Source organism: Dromiciops gliroides, chromosome 4, assembly GCF_019393635.1.
Source record: "Dromiciops gliroides isolate mDroGli1 chromosome 4, mDroGli1.pri, whole genome shotgun sequence".
NCBI lineage: Eukaryota > Metazoa > Chordata > Mammalia > Microbiotheria > Microbiotheriidae > Dromiciops > Dromiciops gliroides.
In genome coordinates this window covers 483,995,517-484,017,659 of record NC_057864.1, presented here as the reverse complement: position 1 = coordinate 484,017,659, position 22,143 = coordinate 483,995,517, and the positions used below count along the sequence as shown (strand labels likewise).

The following is a 22,143-nucleotide window of genomic DNA, read 5'->3' as shown; positions in this document are numbered from 1 at the left end:
TTAGGCTGGCCACCCCGCCCCCCTCCGTCCCCAGCCATTGACCCCAGTCTTTGAGCTGTCCCCAAAGGTCCCCCTGGGAGAGAGGGCACAGAGCTGACACTGGACCTCCCAACAAAGGATGGACAGTTGGGGAGGGAGAGGGGCAGGAAGCACCATCTGGGAGGGTGGCAGCCCCTCTGCCAGCGCAGGTCCCTCTGAGAGGCTTTCATCTCCTCCTCTCCCCCTCCAATCTCCCGGACCTGCTGCCAGCACCCCCTTCTGGCCTCCCTTCCCCTCCAGTAATTACTGCGCTAATTACAGCGCTTTGATCTTGCCCTTTTGAAGTGGTAACAATTGTCTGGGAAGGGGCCCCAAAGCAATTAGGCCTGGGAGCTCCTGGGGCCCAGGCAGGGAACCCGGAATCAGGGATCCAGTGCTCCAAGGGACCTTGAAAATCATCAAAATCAAGTCTCCTTGTTGGATATTGGAGAGAGGAAGGGCCACTAAAAGCACACAACAGAGTCTGAATTTGAACCCAAGCCCCAAATTCCAGAGCTGGCTCTAGGCACTCAAACCAGGCCTGTAGAGGCTGCCTGGGACCTCCTAGGACAGGCTGGGCTGCAGCACAAACTCCTTGACGTAAGCCATGAGCTTAGAGATGCTCCCCCTCCCATTCCAGGGCCTGGGTTCCCTCTCCCATGCCCCCCCCCCCAACTGGCCTCTATGAGCAGCTCTGGGATGGGAAGCTGCTGTCCTGACGGTCTGGCCTCTCCCTCCCACTCACTCGCAGGGCCACCGGCCCAACCGTTAGCCCTGCTTTTCCCCCTTTGATGCCCCCTTTGATGTGTCCCGGCAAACAAGGGGCCTTTTCACAAAGAGCCCTGAGGACAGGACTTCAAAGGCTGTGACTGGGGGGAAAGGGGACCCAGGGAAAGGGAGAGGCTCATCCCCACCCATTCCCTTCCCTGTGTCTGGCATCTTCGAAGGCCTTATTCATGACCCCAAGCAGGACACCAGGGCCAGCCAGAGGAGGGTTTGTCCAACAGCCCCTTGTCCCCCCCTCTTCTAGCTCACCTCGTCTGTTCTGTCCCTGCTACGCCAGGGCATGGTGGGAGGGCCTGGCCAGGGAGAGACGGACAGACAGAGTGGCTGGAGAGGTCTAAGGACATAGGCCCCAGGACCAGCCAGAACAAAGGGAGGGGAAGAACTGGGGGCCCAGGGAGGGTAGTTTGGAGGCCTCAGGAGCCTGGGGTGGGGGGGAACTGCTCAGTCTTGTTTTCCCCAAGCCCTCAGGGGACAATGCTGCTAGCCGCGCTGGGACTTCTGGGCCTCCTGTTCCCCTGGGGCATTGGGGGAGTGGGGGTTGCAGTCCCACGGCAAGAGCGCCTGGCCAGGACCACACTTCAAGGTGAGTTTATTCCCTGGCCATCCTGAATGTGGGAGGAATGGGAATTGGGGAGTATGTGTTGGGGCGGAAGTAGGTGAAAGTGTAAGATTTAGGAAGGAGTGGGGATTAGGGAGAAAGAGAATGGGGTAGGGAAGAGTGAAAATAGATGATTCAAGTTTAGAAAGCAAAATGAGCATTAGGAATGACTCAGGGTTGGGGGAGAATTTAGGGGCTGAGGAATAGTTAGAGATTTTGTTGTTCAGTCATTTTTTCAGTCGTGTCTGACTTTTTGTAACCCTATTTGGGGTTTTCTTGGCAAAGATGCTGGAGTGGTTGGCTATTTCCTTCTCCAGCTCATTTTTTACAGAAGAGGAAACTGAGGCAAACTGGGTTAAGTGACTTGCCCAGGGTCACACAACTAGTAAGTATCTGAGACTGGATTTGAACTCAGGTCCTTCTGATTCTGGGCCTGGCACCACACCACCTAGCTGCCCAAGTTGGAGATTAGGACAGGAATTTTAAGGTTAGAGGAAGAGGTTGGAAGTCAGTCAGGAGAGTTAATTGAGAAATTGAGATTTGGAGAGGAAGGTGGTGAGTAGCATCCCAATGGCCCAGACCTCTCTCATATGTCTGCTCCATCCCTATTTGGGAGAGCTCTACAACCATAGTTTTAGCTTTGGTTTTTCTCGGATGTGACGACTGACCCTTGGAAGGTGCCCAAGGGCAATGGGGGCAGGTGGGACCATCACTAGCCACTTTTGTACCTGGGGCAAGTGGAACAATATTCACCTCAAATCAACTTTTTGAGACAGATTAAGTCATACTGATAAGAGACCTCAGGAGATAATGTATGCCCATGAATGGGCATACCAGGTCATGGAGTGCAGGAACCCCACCCAGACACCATTTCCATTATAACTAGTTTAGTTTAGTTTAGCTGGCCGGCTGCTAAACTCAGTAGTTTCTACCCTGTCTTCACCCTCCACATTTTGATGCCCTGGGGCCAAGCCCATATCACTCTAGCTTAGTTACAGATCTTAGAATCATAGATTAGAACTAGAAGGGACCTCAGAGGTCATGACACCAGGTGCCCTTGAGCTTCCTCTTCGAATCCCAGGTTTGGCCTCCAATACCTGCGTGGCCTTGGGCAGGTGACTGGCCCCTCTCTAAGACTGTCTGCATCTGTAAAATAAAGGCGCTGGGGGCAGCTAGATGGCACATTGGTAAAGCACCGGCCCTGGATTCAAGAGTACCTGAGTTCAAATCCAGCCTCAGACACTTAACACTTACTGTGTGACCCTGGGCAAGTCACTTAATCCCAATTGCCTCACTAAAAAAATAAATAAATAAAAATAAAGGCGCTGGACTGGGTGCTCGCTAATCTGACGTGATGACCAGCCCCGGTCCCTCTGTTTCCGCAGCTCTGTCCGAACAGGGCACTCTCCTGCTGAAGGCTGTTCAGAGAAGGGCCTCACTGGCTATAGAAAGGGCGACGATGGAATACAGACGCAGGCTTCTGGCGTGCCGGGCTTGTGTCAACCATACCTTGCCTTGTCCTGGTGAGCACCGAGGGGGTGGGCCAGGAAACCTAGACTCATTTCATCCCTTCTCTTGGGGCTGGGGTCCTCAGTGTTCCTCCCAAGCATCATGGTCCCCTCATAATCCCATCTCCTCCTCTTATTCCCTCTTCTCTTCCCTCCTATCTTCCTGCTCAAGGCTGAACAAAAGTCCAGGCTAGCTCCTGACTAATCATTCACCGAGGTGTACCCTCCCCCCCATGGACCCTTCTCTTGGACCCTAGCACTTCCTTAGAGCCTCCTCCTTTCAGTTAGCCCAAGGACAAGGTCCAAGCTCCTTTGTTGAGGGGGTGGATGGCCATTCATCGGGGGTGATACAGAGAGGATTCCTGCTCAGGAATGGGTTGGACCAGGCGGCCTTGGAGATACTGGGATACTGGGATGAGGATGTGCTGGTCGGAGGTCAGTATTGTGTTCTTGTCCCCTTGATCCCCACATCCCTAGCGCTTTGGAGCCAGCAGCCTCATGTCCACAACTCTCCTGGACACCAGAAGTTAGGTAAGGGCTGTAAGAGATGGGCAGAAGGGTGGAGGAAAATGTGGCTAGAAGTGGGGGAATGTGGGAATCCCAGGCAGTGCCTCCCAGGACGGGAACCCCATCCTGACTCCCCTTCCTTTCCTTCCAGTGACCTGTGGCCTGCGGAAACATGGAACTGCCAATGTGACGTGGACCCAGGGCAGAATTGTGGGGGGCAAGGCAGCATCCCCCGGCTCCTGGCCGTGGCTGGTCTCGCTGAGGTTGAATGGGCAGCCCATGTGCGGAGGTGTCCTAGTCGGGGATGCCTGGGTTCTCACCGCTGCTCACTGCTTTGCAAGGTGTGAACCCTGGAAGGTAGTGGGGGGAGGGGAGCAGAAACAGACTCACAGGTCCACACTGCCCCTCATCTTCCATCTCTAATGGTTCTGGGATTAACAGCCTCAGCCAGGCAGTGATCTCTGCTGCCCCCTGGTGGATGATAGAAGTATTGCTAAACCCGTCCAAAACCCTCCTCATGGGGAAAGGGAGGTGGGCTCAGTGCTCTGGGTATGACCCAAGTAGTTCATACTATCAGGATTTAGAGTTGGACAGGGCCACAGAGAGGCCTACGGGATAAGGATGGCTAAAGTCCCTACCTCCCAGGTAGAGGGCAGCTCAGATAATATGTGCTGTGGAGAGATGGGTTCAAGTCCCTCTACTGACACATACAGGTTGTGAGACTGGACCCCCAACAAGTCCCTAACTCCCTACAGCTATATGTTGAATAGGAGTCACTCCCCTGCATTAGAACAGGGAGTTTCCTCCACTGGAATTCCCTACACCAATAAAGTCACACTGAAAACAAAGAAACAGATGAGTAGATGAACAGAGGAAGGAAGGAAGGAAAGAAAGAAAGAGGGAAGGAGGGAAGGAAGGAAGGAAGGAAGGAAGGAAGGAAGGAAGGAAGGAAGGAAGGAAGGAAGGAAGGAAGGAAGGAAGGAAGGAAGGAAGGAAGGAAGGAAGGAAGGAAAGAAGGAAGGAAGGAAAGAAGGAAGGAAGGAAGGAAGGAAAGAAAGAAAGAAAGAGGGAAGGAGGGAAGGAAGGAAGGAAGAAAAGAAGGAAGGAAGGAAGGAAGGAAGGAAGGAAAGAAAGAGGGAAGGAGGGAAGGAAGGAAGGAAGAAAAGAAGGAAGGAAGGAAGAAAAGAAGGAAGGAAGGAAGGAAGGAAAGAAGGAAGGAAGGAAAGAAGGAAGGAAGGAAGGAAGGAAGGAAGGAAGGAAGGAAGGAAAGAAAGAAAGAAAGAGGGAAGGAGGGAAGGAAGGAAGGAAGGAAGGAAGGAAGGAAGGAAGGAAAGAAAGAGGGAAGGAGGGAAGGAAGGAAGGAAGGAAGGAAGGAAGGAAGGAAGGAAGGAAGGAAGGAAGGAAGGAAGGAAGGAAGGAAGGAAGGAAGGAAGGAAGACCTGAGGTTCAGATATGGCCTCAGACACTAGCTGTGTGGTCATTGACAGTCACTTAGTCTTCCTCAGTCTCTTCATCTGTGAAATGGAAATAATAATAGTAACTACCTCCTTTGGTTGTTATGAGGACAAAATGTAAGTCCTCTATAAATGCTGGCTATTGATATTATTGTCAACCCAGAAATAGTATAGTAGAAAATACAACACACAGTGAGAACTTGAGTTCAAATCTTACCTCTCAATTGCTCCCTGTGTGACCTTGGGCAGGTCACTTTATTTGGCCTCAGTGTTCTCATCTGCAAAATCCTCATTGGATTGGACTGGATGTACTCTGAGGTTTCTTTCAGCTCTAAATCTAGCAGCCTCTGTGTGAATCCCCCTCCTGAGACATGAGAGAGAAGGAAGGGCCCAGGAGAATCAGTAGCCTCTTCCTTCCCCACCCCCCCAGCCTTCAGAATGAGCTACTGTGGACAGTGACCCTGAGCAGTTCCCCAAGGGAGAGGCAGGAGGAGGGGATCCCTGTTAACCGCATTCTGCCCCACCCCAAGGTAAGACCCCCAGAGCCCTTCCTTATCCCCTGCCTCCAAACTGCTCCTGGTCCCTGGGTCCCCCACAACTCTGACTTCCCCTTTCTCAGCCCCACCCCCACTGACATACCCCCTTCCCTTCTTCCTATAGTTTGATCCCCAGACCTTCCAAAATGACTTGGCTTTGGTGGAGCTGTGGGTACCAGTGCCCCCATCCGAGTGGGCATGGCCTATTTGTCTGCCTGAGGAGCCCAGAGAACCTCCAGCAGGCACCATCTGTTCCATTGCTGGCTGGGGAGCTGTGTACGAAGGTATGATTGACCGGGGCTCTGAGTCACTGGGGTTGTAGGTGGCTGTCTAGCATTCTGTCTCTGTTTCTGTCTCTGCCTCTCTGTCTGTCTGTCTCTGTATCTGTCTCTCTGTCTCTGTCTCTCTGTCTCTGTCTCTGTCTCTGTCTCTCTCTCACACACACACACACACACACACAAATGGGAAGGGAGATGGGAGTAGGTGGGTGTATGGGGAGGTAGAAGGAAAGGGTCACAGGGAGTGGAGCCAGTGTCCCACGACCTCTATGCCCAATGGCATCCTGCCACTCCCTCTCAGACGGCCCTGCGGCTAAGGATGTGACGGAGGCCAGAGTCCCCTTGCTCAGCCTGGACACTTGCCGGACAGCTCTGGGGCCAGCACTTCACCCCAACACCATGCTCTGTGCTGGCTATTTGTCTGGAGGGGTGGACTCCTGCCAGGTAGGAGGAAGGGAGCCTGTTGGAGACCCCAACAGGCCAACAGTGTGAGCTTCTCGATTTTCTCTTCTCCTTCATGGGGAAGCTTCTTAGAATGGGTGAAGGCCTGAGTTCAGATCCCACCTCAGATCCCACCCCAATGACCTTGGGCCAGTCCCTTCACCCCCTTGGACCTCAATTCCCTTTTCCATAAAGTGAGGGGTTGGACCAGTTGGCTTCTGAGTCTCCTTTCAGCATTAAAACCCGAGATTTTATGACCCTGTGAACATGAGCAGGGAACAAAACCAGGATGTGACTATGTCTTAGCAACCTTCCCACCCTCTCCCCTTTTGAGTCACCAAATGTGGAAAAACTTAGAGACCACCTGATCTCAACCGCTCTGGGCAGCCCAGAGAAGGAGAGCAATTTGCCCTAGGTTGCCAAGTTAGTGGCAGGGCTGAGACTCGAACCTGCCCCCCCCCCATCTCCTGATTCTTACTTATCCCATTCTCCTTAACGGTTCCTTTGCAACTGTATGGAATCGCTCCCTGGTTGGGGGAAAGGGGGGACAACCTGGTGGCCCGGGGGCCTGCCAGCTCCTCCCTCTCCCCGGCATGTGCCCACAGGGTGACTCAGGGGGGCCTCTGACATGCTCAGTGGCTGGGCCCTCCCTCAGGGAGGTCCTCTACGGCATCACGTCCTGGGGGGACGGCTGTGGAGAGCCAGGCAAGCCCGGCGTGTACACCCGCGTGGCGGCTTTCGGGAACTGGATCCGCCAGCAGCTGGATGGTGAGCGCCCCTCCCCCGCCTCCTCCTCCGCCTTTCCTTGGGCTTCTTCCTCCACCTTTCCCCTTGCATGCTGCCGGGAATCAGGACACAAAGAGCAATCATCACATCCAGCGGCCATTGATTTAGCACCTGCCACGTGCTGGGGCTGGGCTGGGGATGTGCAGAGGCAACAATGAACCCACTCCTGCCCTCAAAGAGCTTGCGTTCTATTGATGGGTCCCGCAGGCAGGTATTAAGCACCTACTACGTGCCAGGCTCCGTGCTAGGAGCAGGGCATACAGACAAAACGATCCTGCTCCTAGGTTAGAAATTTAAACTCATGCTCTGGCCCCGCCTGGGTAAATCCCATTCTCTTCTGTGTCTCCATTTCTTCCCAGCGGCCTCCCTTCCTCTCATGGCTTTAGAGAGAAAAGGACTTTAGAGACCACTGAGTCCACATTTTACAGATGAGGAAACTGACCACAGAGAAGTTGACTAGTCCAGAGTCACACAGCTAGGAAATGTCTGAGGCAGGATTTGAACCCAAGTCTCAAGACTCTAAATCTAGTACTGTATTCACTACACCAGGCTGCCTTTCCTTGGGTGTATTTGTGCACCTCTCTTCCAGTAGAATGTAAGCTTGTTGAGGGCAAGGACCGTCCCGCTTTTGTCTCTGGATTCCTAGTGCCTAGCATGGAAGCTGGTTGATTGACTGGCTGGTTGATTGATTGACTGATAAATTGACCCAATAGCTTCACGAGGTTGGTTCAGAGAAAGAACCGGCCGATCCAGTTGTGTCTTCTGCAGCCCCTCCTTCCAGCCGGGAGCCCAGCTGCCGGGAGTTCTTGGCCCTGGACACCCAGGAGGACCCTTCGGCAGAGTTCAGCCGCCTCTGCTCTTTCTATGAGCGCTCCTGCCCCGCGCCTCGGGGATCTGGCGCCTGTCCCCGCCTGTCCCAGAAGAAGTGTCAACTGCGCAAGAGGAGATGTGGTCAGCTTCCCCCTGCTGCCTGGGGGCCTGGCTGCAGGGCAGGTCGGGAGGGGGCCCCGGGGTGTGGGGGGCTTGGAATCTCTCCTCCCCTCCTGAGTCCTCCCCCATCTGTGGCCCTCCCGCAGAGCTGCGCTCTCTGCTCCAGACGCTGCTGAGCCTACTCAGAGATGCTCAGGACTTCTTTTCCCGTCACTTGGGTCTGCTTCGTCTTGCGCGAGCCCTGCCTCAGCTTGGCCTGGGGCTTCTGGAACACTCCTGGCTTCCTCCTCGTGCTCCTTGGCGGGGCCAGGGCTCAGGTACCTCGATCCTCTTTCCTGACTCCCTCCCTCTGGACGGCAAACTTCCCTGCCTCAGTCGCCCTTTGGGAACTCTTTCCTCTGACACCTCATCGTTCTTAGAGACCCTCAGTTTTGCCTGACTCCCCCCCCCCATGTATTAACCTCCCTGAACCCCTCCTCCACTCCTGTGACAGGAGCCTCACCTAAGGCAAGGACATCGGGGCTTTACCTCAGGGCCCTGACAATGCTTTCTGCCTTTCACTTTCGATGACAATACTTTGATGCCTTTCACTTCCCCATCTCCCCACATCTTTCCCCCTTTGACAGCCTCCCTAGCAGTGGCCTAGAGGCAGCATCTTAGGGTCTTTGTCTCCCCATATGGGGTGATGAGCACCCTGTTCCCTCCTCGGAATAACTTCCCTGCCTCTTGCGGGGGGCGTGGTTTGTGGCGCTTACCCCAGACGCCCAAATCTCTAGGCACAACTGAGTGCGCTTTTCCCCCTCCCCACCTCCGGTGAGTTGCTGCCTACTCTCCATCTCTGGTTCTGGCTCCCCACTGTCTTCTTCCTCCTCAGCCCCCCGAGGAGAAGCCCCCCTACCCCAGGGGAGGCAGGAGCAGGAGGCAGAAGAGAAAGGTAATGGGACAGGCCCTCCTCCCATCCCCCTCCAACCCAGCACTGCCCCGAGGCCATCTCCCTCGGAGGGAGGCAATGGGATAAAGGGGAGAGAGACGTGAAGTCAGGAAAAGCCTGGCGTCTGAATCCCACCTCCAACACTCGTTAGTGGTATTAACTGGGTAGGCGCCTTCTTAAGCTCCCTGGGCCTCAGTTTCCCCATTTGTAAAAAGAGGGAATTGGATCAGATGTTCTCTAAACTCTCTCAGCTCTAAATGCTCAGCACATACCGCCTCTCGGGGTCCGTACCGGTCCCGTGTCCTCCACAGCTGCCCTGTGGATTCTGGTGCAGGTCGTTTTGGGCGATCTCTGTCCCCGGATCCCTCCTTCCCCTTCTCCACGGTACCACCCGCTCGCAGAGGTGTTGTGAGGACTAGAGGGAAACGGTGATTCTAAAGTCCTCTGTAACCTCGAGTGTCGTGCCCCTCCCTCCAGGCTGCCCTGGGCTGGACACTCTGGGCCAAAAACTGGCTGCTGTTCGGGGAGCCTATGCCTGGATCCTGCAAGTGCCCCCTGACCAGCTGTCTATGGACTTTCAGGAGGTATGCACAGAGCCCCTCAGACCCCAGGCTTGTCTTCTTGTCCCACACAACCTGACCTGGCTTAGGATGGGCCAGAAGCAGGGAGGCCTCAGCGGAGAAAGTCAAGGGGGGAAAAGGGGCTTCCCTTTGTCAGTGTGATCCAGGCCTCCCCCATCCAGAGAACAGGTTCAAATCACACTGCTAAAGATCCCCTAAACTAATCCTGGGGACCCCTCCCAAAGGAGGGGACTAAAAGAGGCAGAGGAAGGAGGATGCTGGGAAGGGAGACACAGCTCCCCTCCTGATCTGCCCCTTTCCTTGAACAGATCCTGGCTGACCTGGGCTCCAGAACTCAGAAGGGACTCCTCCAGGCCCAAGTCAGAGCAGTCGTGGGGGGCCGTAGAGTGGTCTTTGTCACCATGATCGGAATGGAGCCTGCCACCCTCACTCATAGCCTCCCCGGCCTTTTGGCCCGAGCCTTGAGAGCCTTGAGAGCTGGGCCCCCAATATAGTCAGGAAGGACTCAGGCCAGATGCCCCCTGGGACTCAGTGGGGGCTCAGCCCTACTGCAATGGAGACAGCAGGGTGAAGAGAATAAGAACAGAGAAACCTCTTGGAGTTGATGCCCCTGAAGGTGGGGCCAAGGAGCCCCCCAGGCCATCCCAGCCTCCAGATGAAGTTTGATGGTGGGGGTGCCCTGTGACAGGCACCCTCTCCTTAGCCTTTCAGGGGGACATGACAGCCCATGGGGTGCTGGTCTGGCAGGGGGGAGGGGCAGGGATCAGGATAACATAGTTATTTATCAGTAGATCTGGTTTATGAAGGGACTGGGTAGAGATTTGGATATCATCTGAGAACGAGCATTTCTATAATAAATTCCCGCTACCCCCAAGAGCTCCCTTGGAACTGGACCAACGAGTAAAGATCCATCAACTCTTGGGATCATAAACTTGGTTGGGAGAACAACCAACCTTCATCTGGAAATAGAAGGAACTTCTGAAGTTCTGGGGCCTGGGGTGGGGGCCTATGGGTATGACACATTGCATACAGCATCAAACTTTCTGGACGTGCAGGCTAATTTTGCTGCATTGTTTTCCCCTCTTTTTTATTCTTTGTTATAAGTGATGACTCTGGGAGGCAGAAGTAGGATCACGCTGGGAAATGTGGTTGACAGAAAAACAAACAATGTCGATTAAAAAAAAAACAGCTATGGAGATATTGGGGTCCAGGGCCTCTTGGCAAACTGTAGGCGTTTAATAAATGTGTGTTCCTCCTCCTCCTCATGTCTCCCAGTGAACGACTGTATATCTGAAGACCCCGAAGGCCAGGGGCTGTCTCTCTTTGTCTGTAATCCCAGGACCTGGCACACGAGGGGCATTTAATAAATATTGGCTGAATTGAGTTGAATTTCCTAGGTAGAATGGGTATGGACAAGGCACAAGCCTCAGAGGGGGCACTTGGCTAGCCCCCCCCCCCCGCCCCGACCCAAGGAAGGAGCCTCCCATCTTCCCACCCCTAGGAACACAGCTGTGCCCCACAGATGAGTGACAGCCCCAGATGGCCTGGCCCACTCTCTGGGCCCCTCCCCAGCTCTGAGCCCAGCCCCACGGCCCATTTCCCCCAACGAGCTCTCCCATGGCCCCCTTCCCTCACTGCCCCTGCTGCCCCCCCCCTTCCCTGTGCTCTCACTTCCTCCCCCTGCCCTACCCTCCTTGAGCCACACAGGGTGTCCGGTTGCTGTTATAATCCCTTCATTTCCTCTGCTCCTCCTCCCCCCAGCCCATCAGCACCTGTCCCTTCCTTCCTCTCCCCCCACCCCCAATCCTATCTACATTCCTCGGCACCCTGTCTAGGACAGTAGGGGTCAGGCCCAGGGCTGCAGACCGAGGGGACAGAATGGAGGGCTGGACGCTGGGGCTGGGGCTGCTCACAGCTCTGGCTGTCTCAGGTAAGGACCTGCTGCCCCCCGCCCCAGCACCTTCCCATCCAGGGGAGCAGCCCCACCTCCCACCAACACTTTCACTTTGGCCCCTCCTCCCTGCTCCCCAGCCCCATACCCCGCACTACCTGGCTCCCAGGATACACACATGCTAGCCGCCCCCCCCCCCAGGATCTCCTCTATTCCTCCAGGCCTGTCCCCCCTCCCAATCCTGCTCAAGGCTCCACACTCTGGAGGCCTTTTCAGACCCTCTATCCAGCTTCAGCCCCTTGGAGCAGGTCAAGGTCGTCAGAATGAGCTGCCCCTCCAGCTTCCCAGCCAGCCTCAGCCCAGATCCTTGGACCCCTCCCCAGCCAGCCCCCAGCCTCCCAGCCCCTTCTTTCCCCAGGTGCCTGGGCCCTGAACGAGGAGGAGCGTCTCATCCGCTACCTTTTTGATGAGAAGGGTTATAACAAGAACCTTCGGCCTGTGGAACGGCAAGGGGACAAGGTGGACATCTCCTTGGCCCTTACCCTCTCCAACCTCATCTCCCTGGTGAGTCCCTGAAGGTCATCCGGCCTCCCTGGGGACAGTGACACCCTCTGTCCCCAGGGGCATCCCTGGGCAGCTGCTCAGCTTGGAGCAGGAGGAGGAGCTCCCCCCTGCCCTGTCACTAGCACCCTCTCCCCCCACCCCTGCCCTGTCACTAGCACCCTCTCTCCCTGCCCCCCCCCTTATGACTTGGTATTTCTTTGGTGGTGCAGACATGCTGTTTCCTCCCAGAAAAGCGTAAGCCTCCAGAGGGTAGACGCCGTTCATTTTTGTCTTAGCATCCCAGCACCTAGCCCAGGGCCTGGCATACAGTGGAGGGGGAGAGTGGGTTAATAAATGCTAATTGGCCTGAGTTGAAGCAAGAAAGGGAAGAAGAGGGAGGAAGAAGAAAGAAGCCCGCGAGTTTGGGAAGGGGGAAGAGAGAAGGAAGATAGGATGGTTTTGGCAGATTGTATGATGCAGTCAACTAAAATTAATGGAAACAACTAATAACTTGAATAAAGCAGAAAGATAGAAAATAAGCCTACAAAAAGAGAGAAGGGAGGTATTATAGGGGGAGGTCAGCAAGCTGAGTGGGCATCATGGGCCCAGAGAAATTCTATAAGAAAAGAAGGGCCTCATCCCCCAAAAGGAGATGCTGAAAATACCTTTCCCTCTCCTCCTTGCTGAGACCAAGGTGGGGGCCTATGGGGATGAAGCAGTACATACACTGTCAGACTTGGTTGATATGTGGGTCAATTTTGCTTCCTTATTATAAAGGGTGGGAGGGGGAGAGAGACAGGTAAAGCGAGAAATATATTGGGAATTGTAGGTCATAATGAAAACAAATTGTATCATGTCTGAGCTAATGTGCCAAAAGTCAGTATAGCACAATGGATAGAGATTATAGGACCTGGAATCAGGAAGTCCTGGGTTCAAATCCTACCTTAAACACTTACTGGTTGGCTACATTACCCTGGGCACGTCACTTAATTTGCACCAGCTTCCTGACCTTGGGCAAGTCTGAGGGAGGTCGTTCCTTCTAGAGCTGAATCTGAGTCTATTAGGACCCAATGAAATAATGTATTGAAGTCACAATGAAATGTCTATTGTTATCATTATTTTAAACTGGATTTTGTTATATAAATATTATATTATATAAATTATATTCTTTTATAACATGTAATATATAAAAATATCATTATATTTAACTGGACCTGTGTTTTCACTGGTCTAAGGCAGAGGTGACAAACTGGAGGCCCTCAACCCAGCAGCCCAAGCCAGATTAAACTGTCACTGGGAAATGTTGAACATGACACATAAAAATACAATGAAACATAGATAATGTTAATCTGTGATTTTCTAAGTCAATATGAGCCCACAAGGATCTGTTTCTATTTGAGTTTGGCTTCGCTGGTCTAGGGAATTGTCAGTGAAGAAGCTCCCCCGACCGGTGTAGATGATGGCCTACTCTACCTCTTATAATTGAGCAGTTTTCCTGAGACAATGGAGGTGAAATGACTTGCCCAGGGTCACAAATCCAAGCTGTGTTAGGGGTCTTCCTGACTATGAGGTCAGCTTTTCCCCCACTTCAGCCTCTTCAATTATTGATATTGATGTTGTCTTATAGTAAAGAGGACTATGTTCAGACCTGAGACCCCTTGTATTACAACCTCCTTGGACAAATATCGGCCACTCCCCCAACCCAGGAGGTCTAGATGTCCTGGGGTCTGGGTCACCACTCTCAAGCCTAGTTTGGGGCAGCTAGCTGGTACAGTGGATAGAGCACCAGCCCTAGAGTTAGGGGCATCTGAGTTCAAATCCAGCTTCAGACACTTACTGGTGGTGTGACCCTGGGCAAGTCACTTAACCCCAACTATCTCCCCAAATAAATAAATGGAGGCCTAATCCAGGGCCTAAGGTCAGATCTCAACCTTCTGCTCTCCTTTCAGAAAGAAGTTGACGAGACCCTCACCACCAACGTATGGATCGAGCAAGTGAGAAAGTCTGGCTTCCTGGGTGGGGTTTGGGAGTAGGGGAATGAATCCTTCCTCAGGTGAATCCTAGGCCTTCCCTGGGGATGTCAACCTCAGGCTGGAGTGGGAGGAGGTGGAGGCTGGGCCTTCATGTGTCCTCTGGATGTCTAGGGTTGGATGGACAGCCGGCTCCAGTGGGATATAGCCGAATTTGGGAACATTAGCGTCCTCCGCCTGCCTCCGGACATGCTGTGGCTCCCAGAGATTGTCCTGGAGAACAAGTTAGCCTGGAGCCCCCAAACACCCCAACATTTCCCCAAGGCCCCTTCTCTCCTAAACCCTCCCCTCCCCCTCTCAATCCAGCAGTCCCCTTGCCCCATTCAAGGTCCTTCCCCCACTCTATCCAAGACCCCTCCTTCCATGTCAGCCTGGCCTCCACCCCAGCTCTCCCCCACCCTCGCCCCATCCAAGGCCCCCCCAGTGACCTCCACTCTTCTCCCTTCTGCCCTGGCAGCAATGACGGCACCTTCCGCATCTCCTATTCCTGCAACATTCTCGTCTACCCCTCGGGTTGGGTTTACTGGCTGCCCCCCGCCATCTTCCAGTCTTCCTGCCCCATCACGGTCACTGACTTCCCCTTTGATTGGCAGAACTGTTCTCTCAAGTTCAGGTTGGACAGCAGGGCCCTGGCCCCTCAGCTGGTTCCTCCGCCTCCTGCTTTTCTGTTCCCCCCCCCCCCCCCGCTGGTTCATTCTGCAGCCCATCATAGCTCATCTCCCTGGAGCCCAGGAATGCTCAGCACAGCCCCCAGGGGCACGAGGGGAGGGTAGAGGCCCAGACACTGGAACACTTGGGCCACAGGTAGAGCCCCAGGGGTCCAAGGGCCAGAGTCCCATGAAGTAAGCAGAAAGGGCCAAGTCCCAGAAGGACAGAGAGCTCCTCACTTCTCCCCAAAGGGGGCCTTTAGATTGTCCCTCTGCTCTGGAGGAGACCACAGGGTGCCCTTAGGTCAGCCATCTCCCTCTATCCCTCACAGCTCTCTGACATACACGGCCAAGGAAATTAATTTGCAGCTGAAACAGGAGACAGATGAAGTCAGTGGGCGCTCCTACCCGGTGGAGTGGATTATCATCGACCCCGAAGGTTTCACAGGTGCCCAGCCCACCCATCCTGTCCCCCCAGACCCCAAGAAACCCCTCCTGCCTCAAGGTCCAGGCACCCAGGCCTCCTCCCAGCAGAGGCCCCTGTTCCTCCCAGCCCTGCACCCAGGACGTCTGTCTCCTTTCCAGAAAACGGGGAGTGGGAAATCGTCCACCGGGCAGCCCGGAAGAATATCGATCAGAGCGTCTCCCCCGCCAGCACCAGCTACCAGGACATCACCTTCTACCTCATCATCCGCCGGAAGCCCTTGTTCTACATCATCAACATTCTAGTGCCCTGTGTCCTCATCTCCTTCATGATCAACCTGGCCTTCTACCTGCCTGCTGACAGTGAGGGAGGGGCTCCAGCCCCCTGCACACTCCCCCCCCCCTCAGCTCTCTGGTTCTTGGGCTTCCCCGTTGAATTCCCAGGGGTCCCAGCCCCAAAGTGCTTCCTTGTGACATCAAGTGGGACCTTTCAGGTCCCAAGCCCTTCCTTCCTCCCCTCTAACCAGCTTCCTCTCACTGGGCTACCTGGGATCATAGGAACTTGTCTGTGGAAGAGAAAGAATAAGAATAATAGAGAGCGTTTATGTAGCACTTTCTGTCTCGTCATCTCAGCTCATCCTCATGACAACCTTGAAAGGTAGATGCTATTATCTCTATTTTACAGTTGAGGAAACCAAGGCAGACAGAGAGTAAGTGACTTGCCTAGAGTAAAAAAGCGAGTATCTGAGGCAGGATTTGAACTCAGGTCTCACAGGTCTCATTACTCCTATGTTCTGTGCCACCTAAGTTACCATTCTGCCCCTGCCCATCCCCCTTCCCCAACCTTCATTCTGCCCATCATAACTAACTCTCCCAAGGGCAGAAAAATCAATACAGTCCCAGGAGGCAAGAGGAGAGTAGGCTAGCCAGACACCTGAGGACAGGGCCAGAGATGGAGCCCCTGAGCCCTAAGCCAGAAGTGATGATGAGGTCTGGGTTTAAAGGTCACTGGCCAGGGGTCAGAGGTCAGAGCCTAAGGTCAGTCTTCTTCCTAGGTGGTGAGAAGACCTCATTGACCATCTCTGTGCTGCTGGCCCAGTCTGTCTTCCTGCTGCTCATTTCCAAGCGTCTGCCTGCTACTTCCCATGCCATCCCCCTCATTGGCAAGTGAGTGAGAGCCCTCTGCTCTCCCCTCTTCTCCATTGCTTCCTTGTGACTGGACCCAGGACCCAGGGCTCAGGACCCAGGGCTTGGGCTCAAGGCTCGGCACCATCTCTATCCCTGGCAGGTTTCTTCTCTTTGGCATGGTCCTTGTCACGGTCATTGTGCTCATTTGTGTGGTCACTCTAAATATCCACCACCGGACACCTAGCACCCACGTCCTCTCTCAGGGGGTCAGGAAGGTGAGTCTGGAGGAGAAGAGGTGGGACAGGTTGGGTGGAGAAGATGGATAATAGACATATGGAGGGCATTTATTAATCACTTGCTGTATGCCAGGCATTGTGCTAAGCCCCAGAGATGCAATATAAGCAAAAGGAAAGACAGTCCCTGCCCTCAAAGCTCTTCCACTCTAGTGGAAGAGAATAATGCATAAGGGTGGCAGGGGAGAGGGATCCTGTGCTGGGGTCAGGCTGGGGATGGTTTGGAAAACTCTGGAGGGTAAGGGGGTGGGCCAGGAACCAAAGGAGGGCCAGGGGCCAAGAGAAATATAATAGGGAAATGACTCTAGATGGAAAAAGGAGAGAGAGAGAAGAGAAGGGGAGCGGGGAGGGGAGGAAGAGGAGAGGAAAAAAAGATAGTGAGATCATTACATGAATAGCTGTAGAGAGCAGGAAAATGGGAAGGAGCCATTGACTAAGTCCAGAAGACCCGAGTTCAAATCTCACCTCTAACATGTTTGAGCGATATAACCTTGGGCAAGTCATTTAACCTCTAGGAGCATTGGTTTTCCCATCTGCTAAATGGAAGTAATAATTTCATAGTTTTCAGAGTGCTTCAGGAATGCAGGCTATCAATTGTCACAGCCACCATCTCCATAGCCCTCCCTTTCCCACAACAATCCTTTGAGGTAGGAAGTAGAGGTGCTCAGATGAGGACCAAAGGCACAGAGAGGAGGTGACTTTCCCAAGGTCACACGGTCTTCATGTGTCTAGTCGAACATTAGCTCCCAGAGAAGCGCATTGTCCGGGTGGTTGTTGTTGAAAGAGCCTATGATTTCATGCGTGTTGAGAAGCCACTTAGAGCTACTGAGAGTCACCTATAAGGAATGGGGGGGAACTGACCTGCCCAGTAGTCATCGGGGCAGGACTAGAATCCAGGCCTTCTCAGTTCTGAGGCCACCAGCCTCTCACCTGGCACACAACAGCTGCTTAATAAATGGTGGTCGAATGAACCAACAGAGTGTAAGCTTCCTGAGGGCAGCAGCTAATTCATTTTTGCTTTGTATTCCCTAATATCCAGCACAGGGTACGGTGGCCCACCTCAGTGGGCCATCTCCTCACCCCTTTGTGGCTGTTCAGTTGTTTTCAGTTGTGTCCAACTCTTTGTGATCCAGTTGAGGGGTTTCTTGGCAAAGATACTAGAGTGCTTTGCCATTTCCTTCTCCAGCTCATTTTACTGATGAGGAAACTGAGACAAACAGTGGTTAAAGTGACTTGCCCAGGGTCACACAGCTAGTAAGTGTCTGAGGCTAGATTTGAACTCAGGTCTTCCTAACTCCAGGCCAGGCACTCTGTCCACTGTGCCTCCTGGCTGCCTCTCCCTACTCCCTCTGGTCCCCCATGATGACAAATAAAGGAGCCATGGGGGAGGGTGGGCAAATGAGCCTGGGCACTTCTCCATTGAGGGAGAGGAGGAGGAAGCACCCTGGTCGGACATGGCCTTTCTCACTCCCCCAGATGTTCCTGGAGACCCTGCCACGGATCCTGCACATGTCCCAGCCAGAAGCGGAGCCAGTGCTGGGCTCCCAAATCCGCCGCAGCAGCTCTCTGGGCTACATCTCCAAAGCCGAAGAATACTTCACCGTCAAGTCCCGCAGTGACCTCATGTTCGAGAAGCAGTCAGAGCGGCATGGGCTGGCCAGCCGGGTCACTCCTGCCCGTGAGCATCCGGGCCGGGGCGGGCGATCCAGGCGGGGTGAGGGGCGGGCAGGCGGGCACCGACCCCTCGTTTCTGCCAGCTTAGCAGAACCCCCTGCGTTCACATCTCCTGGCAGGGCAGCCCCCCGCAGGGTCGGAAGAGTCTCAGCAAGAGCTGTACAGTGAGATAAAGCCGGCCGTGGACGGAGCCAACTTCATCGTCAACCACATGAGAGATCAAAACAGCTACAACGAGGTGAGGGAAGGTCCCTCAGGCTGAGAGGGCAGGGGAGAAGTCCTGGGGGGGGGGTGGCTGGGAGATCCACTGGCCCCCAGTGACTGGCATTGAAAGGAGAGCTGCGGGGGCAGCTAGGTGGTGAAGTGGATAAAGCACCGGCCCTGGATTCAGGAGGACCTGAGTTCAAATCCAGCCTCAGACACTTGACACTTACTAGCTGTGTGACCCTGGGAAAGTCACTTAACTCCCATTGCCCAGCATAAAAAAGAAAAAAAGAAAAGGAAAAAAGAAAGGAGAGCTGCAAGAGTGAGGGTCCCCCTCAGCTGCCTGGTGCACCCTGATACACTCCTATGTCCTCTCTAGGCCCCAGGGCTGGGCTGGAACCTGCCTGATATCCCAGAGGTGGACATGGGTGGGATGGGAGGCGGTGGGTGAAGGCATCACCACTCATCAGAATAACCAGAGTGATGCCCTGTGGGTCATACAGAGAGGATTCCAGGCCCAGCCTTGTGGCATGCCAGAGGCTGAGACTGTCGTGTCGATATAGACCGACAGTGGCTACTGGCCAGAAGACCCTTGACCTGTCCCAGATCCTTCTCCTGCCCCACCCCCACCAATGTAGTCATGGATCAAAGAGCTAGAGTCAGAAGAGACCCCCAGCTTTTACAGAGAAGGAAACCAAGGCCCAAGAACCCTAGAATCAGAGCTCTAGAATGAGAAGAGACCTTAGAAACCAGAGGGCAAGTGACTTACCCAAAGTCATACAAGTAGAGGAGGCAAACCTGGGCATTTGAACCCAAATCTTCTGATGCTGAAATGAAAAGACACATCAGAGCTGGAGAGGAAGATTTGGGGGTGAGCAGCCTAGAGCCTTTGGTGGAGGCCGGGAAGGGCATTAGGCTGCTGAGGTGAAGAGTATCAGGAGACCAGGAGAATGCTAGAAAGCATGTGTCTCAAGGAGTCTAGAAGCTGAGGAAGCAGCATGGGATGGGAGGGCAGGAGTCAGAAGACCTGAGTTTTAATCTTAGCTCTGCTATTTATTACCTACATCCCTGGGTGAGCAAGCCTCTTGTGGCCTGAGTCTCCTTATTTGCAAAATGAAGGGGTTAGACCAGATGGATGACATCCCTTCTAGGTCAAAATCTACCATCCTGTATATTGTCCTGTGGAGTCACTTTATCACTTTAAGTCTCTATTTCCTCATCTGTCAAATGGGTGTGTGTGTGTGTGTGTGTGTGTGTGTGTGTGTATATATACACCAAATGGCCTCAGCAGTCCCTTCAACTCAAAAATCAATGATCCACTCGAGGAAGCTTAAAGAAGTGATACCCAAGGAGGGTTTGACCAAGGAAGGAGGGGTGTGAGCATCAGCACCAAATGCTTTGTGAGGTTAAGGAGCATGAGGACCAGACACTCCTGATTCACGTCCTTGGAAATCTTTGGGGCTGCGGGGTCAGTGGAATGTTAGCAACAGAAGCCAGATGGCAGGTCACACCAAGGAGAGTGTTTGGAAGGAAGTGTAGACAACTCTTTCAGCAAGTATGGTCATGAAGGCAAGGAAACTGAGGACTGCCCCCCCTTCTGGAGTCCCTGGGGAGGGCTCTTGGGTTGTCTATTTCTGGGTGGCTCTGTCTCACTCTTGTCTTTGGGGCCCCTTGGCCCCTACTACATGGCGGGGTCTTAATGAAGGCTTGTTGATTGGCTGATTGTCTCCCAGGAAAAGGATAGCTGGGGCCGGGTGGCCCGCACCGTGGATCGCCTCTGCCTCTTTGTGGTGACCCCTCTCATGTCCCTGGGCACTGCTTGGATTCTCCTGCAGGGCATGTACAACCAGCCCCCGCTTCAGCCTTTTCCTGGGGACCCCTTCACCTATGCTGAGAAGGACAAACGCTTCATCTAGGAGCTGGCCCGTCCAGGGGCCCACAGACCAAGGCAGTTCCATGGCCCCTGTCCTGGGGAGGCGGGGAGGGGTTACTGTTCTGAAAGATAGGGGTCTGAGGAGAGATGAAGAAGGGGCCATAGCCCTAGCTCCTGCTGAGGCCCTGAAGGGTCTCCCTTCTCAAAAGACCAGGCCCTGAGTCAATACTGTCCTAGGGGAAGGGGGCGGGCTGGGAGGGAATGGGATGGGAATAGATCAGTCTGTATTCCTGGGGATAGAAGAGCCATGGACTTTTGCAGGCAGGGTTTCCTTGGAAGGAAGGAAGGAAGGAAGGAAGGAAGGAAGGAAGGAAGGAAGGAAGGAAGGAAGGAAGGAAGGAAGGAAGGAAGGAAGGAAGGAAGGAAGGAAGGAAGGAAGGAAGGAAGGAAGGAAGGAAGGGGAAGGAGGGAAGGAAAGACAGAAAGGGGGCAGAGACAGTGTGGATCAATAAATTAAGTCCTTGTTGACCCAGTACATGCCCCGCTCTGCTCAGTGCTGGAATAGAGGAAGGAACATCTCTGGAGCATGCTCAAGTGTTCAAATAGACTTACAGACATTCTCTCATTGGAGATCATTTAAATCATATTTCAAATTAAAAATCAAATTACAAATTTTTTAAGTTGCATTTGAGTCTCACAATAACCCATTCAATATTGGTGCTGTTATTATACCCGTTTGAAAGATGGGGAGGCTGAGGTTTCAGGAAGGGAAATGACTTGTCTAGGGTACCACAGATAGAAATCATCTGGGCTGAGGTCTTAATGCCAGATGCCTGGGCGGGCAGCAAGGCACAGTGGGAAGAGCATGGTTCTTGGGTCGAGGAATCTAGGCTTAGCTCCTGGATTCAACAATCCAAACTCGTGTGACTGAGAGACTGACTTTCCCTCTCTGGGCTTCAGTTTCCTTCTCTGTAAAACGAGGGAGTTAGACAAGATGGCATCTGAGGTCCCTTCCAGACTAAGAGTTACCAGCCCATGAACCTACATGGCATGACATGGGTCCAGTCCTGGCTCTGCCACTCACCCCCAGCAGGACCTTGGACAGGTCGTCCCAACTGTCAATGAGAGGGTTGGGCTGGATGGCCTCCCACCCTTCTAAATCCAGGCTCCTTAGCTCCCTCTTCAGGAGATGGGCCTGCTCATCTTCCAGCAAAAGTCAGTGGTAGGAACAAGTCTGTGCTCCTCTCCTCCCCGATTTCCCCTCCTCCTATTATCTCCTGCCGATCAGCTGCACAAAACAAAGGGCCAAGATGAAGCAGGGTATCGAGGGCCACCATAGGCAAGCGCCCCCAGCTACAATTGTCCAGGGAGCAGCTCTGCTGATTCTCTCTCCCTCTGGGAACTGGTGGCTCTGGATCTAGCCTGGTACCTTCTTTCTGTCCTTCCAAGCCATACCCCAGTGTCATGGTGATGCCTCTTCCCTGGTTAAGCTCCCACTCCTGGAGGGTCCCCGGTGATTGGTTCTACCTTTCTATGCTAACCTTTCTCTGATTCTGGGCCACTGTTTTCCTCCATAAGTCTCCGTCCTCTCATTCCCATGACTGACCCATCTAGAGCCCTAGTATCCGAGAGGTAGAAGGGACCTCTGAGGCCATCTCAGGATCCCAGGCTCGTAGATTTTGAACCCAGGTCCATTGAGTCTAAATCCAGCCTTCTTTATACTTCAAATTGCCTCCCCATGCCTAAGGAAGACTCTTTCACCTAAATATAAAGACCATAGCCATCTACTTCCTCCTCGAAGACTTCTAGACATGGAAAGCTCACTACCCTCTAAGGAATCCCATTTCAGATCTAATTTGGGGAATGTTTTTCTTTACCTAAAGCCCATATCTGCCTCTCTACAAATTTCGCCTATCAATGCTAATTCTGCCCTCTGGGGCCACACTTTCCTGCAACTCTGTCCTTCTGGTCCCATGGAGCTCACTGCTATTTTCCCTTTCTTCATTACCAGAATCCCCAAAGGAAGACACAGTGAGGTTTTTGGTTTTTGGTGTGGCAATTGGGGTTAAGTGACTTGCCCAGG

The 22,143-nt window shown here is 53.6% G+C and overlaps 2 protein-coding genes across 2 annotated transcripts; both read left to right on the top strand.

The window, feature by feature from the left end:
* Positions 1–1,278: 1,278 nt before the first annotated feature.
* PRSS56 (serine protease 56) lies at positions 1,279–10,658 on the top strand. The gene is made up of 14 exons (XM_044003634.1): positions 1,279–1,387; positions 2,484–2,517; positions 2,788–2,925; positions 3,281–3,441; positions 3,569–3,758; positions 5,302–5,401; positions 5,532–5,691; positions 5,987–6,129; positions 6,732–6,894; positions 7,681–7,863; positions 7,989–8,159; positions 8,717–8,776; positions 9,251–9,357; positions 9,663–10,658. Exons 1-14 carry the CDS (start codon positions 1,279–1,281, stop codon positions 9,846–9,848), a joined length of 1,905 nt encoding a protein of 634 aa, XP_043859569.1. The 3' UTR covers positions 9,849–10,658.
* A 531-nt stretch (positions 10,659–11,189) lies between these two features.
* CHRND (cholinergic receptor nicotinic delta subunit) lies at positions 11,190–20,364 on the top strand. Its single transcript, XM_044005355.1, has 12 exons — positions 11,190–11,284; positions 11,664–11,809; positions 13,738–13,782; positions 13,933–14,042; positions 14,276–14,431; positions 14,798–14,913; positions 15,051–15,251; positions 15,944–16,055; positions 16,177–16,291; positions 17,786–17,987; positions 18,103–18,221; positions 19,921–20,364. The coding sequence occupies exons 1-12, from the start codon at positions 11,233–11,235 to the stop codon at positions 20,101–20,103; spliced, it is 1,557 nt and encodes a 518-aa protein (XP_043861290.1). The 5' UTR covers positions 11,190–11,232; the 3' UTR covers positions 20,104–20,364.
* Positions 20,365–22,143: the final 1,779 nt, after the last annotated feature.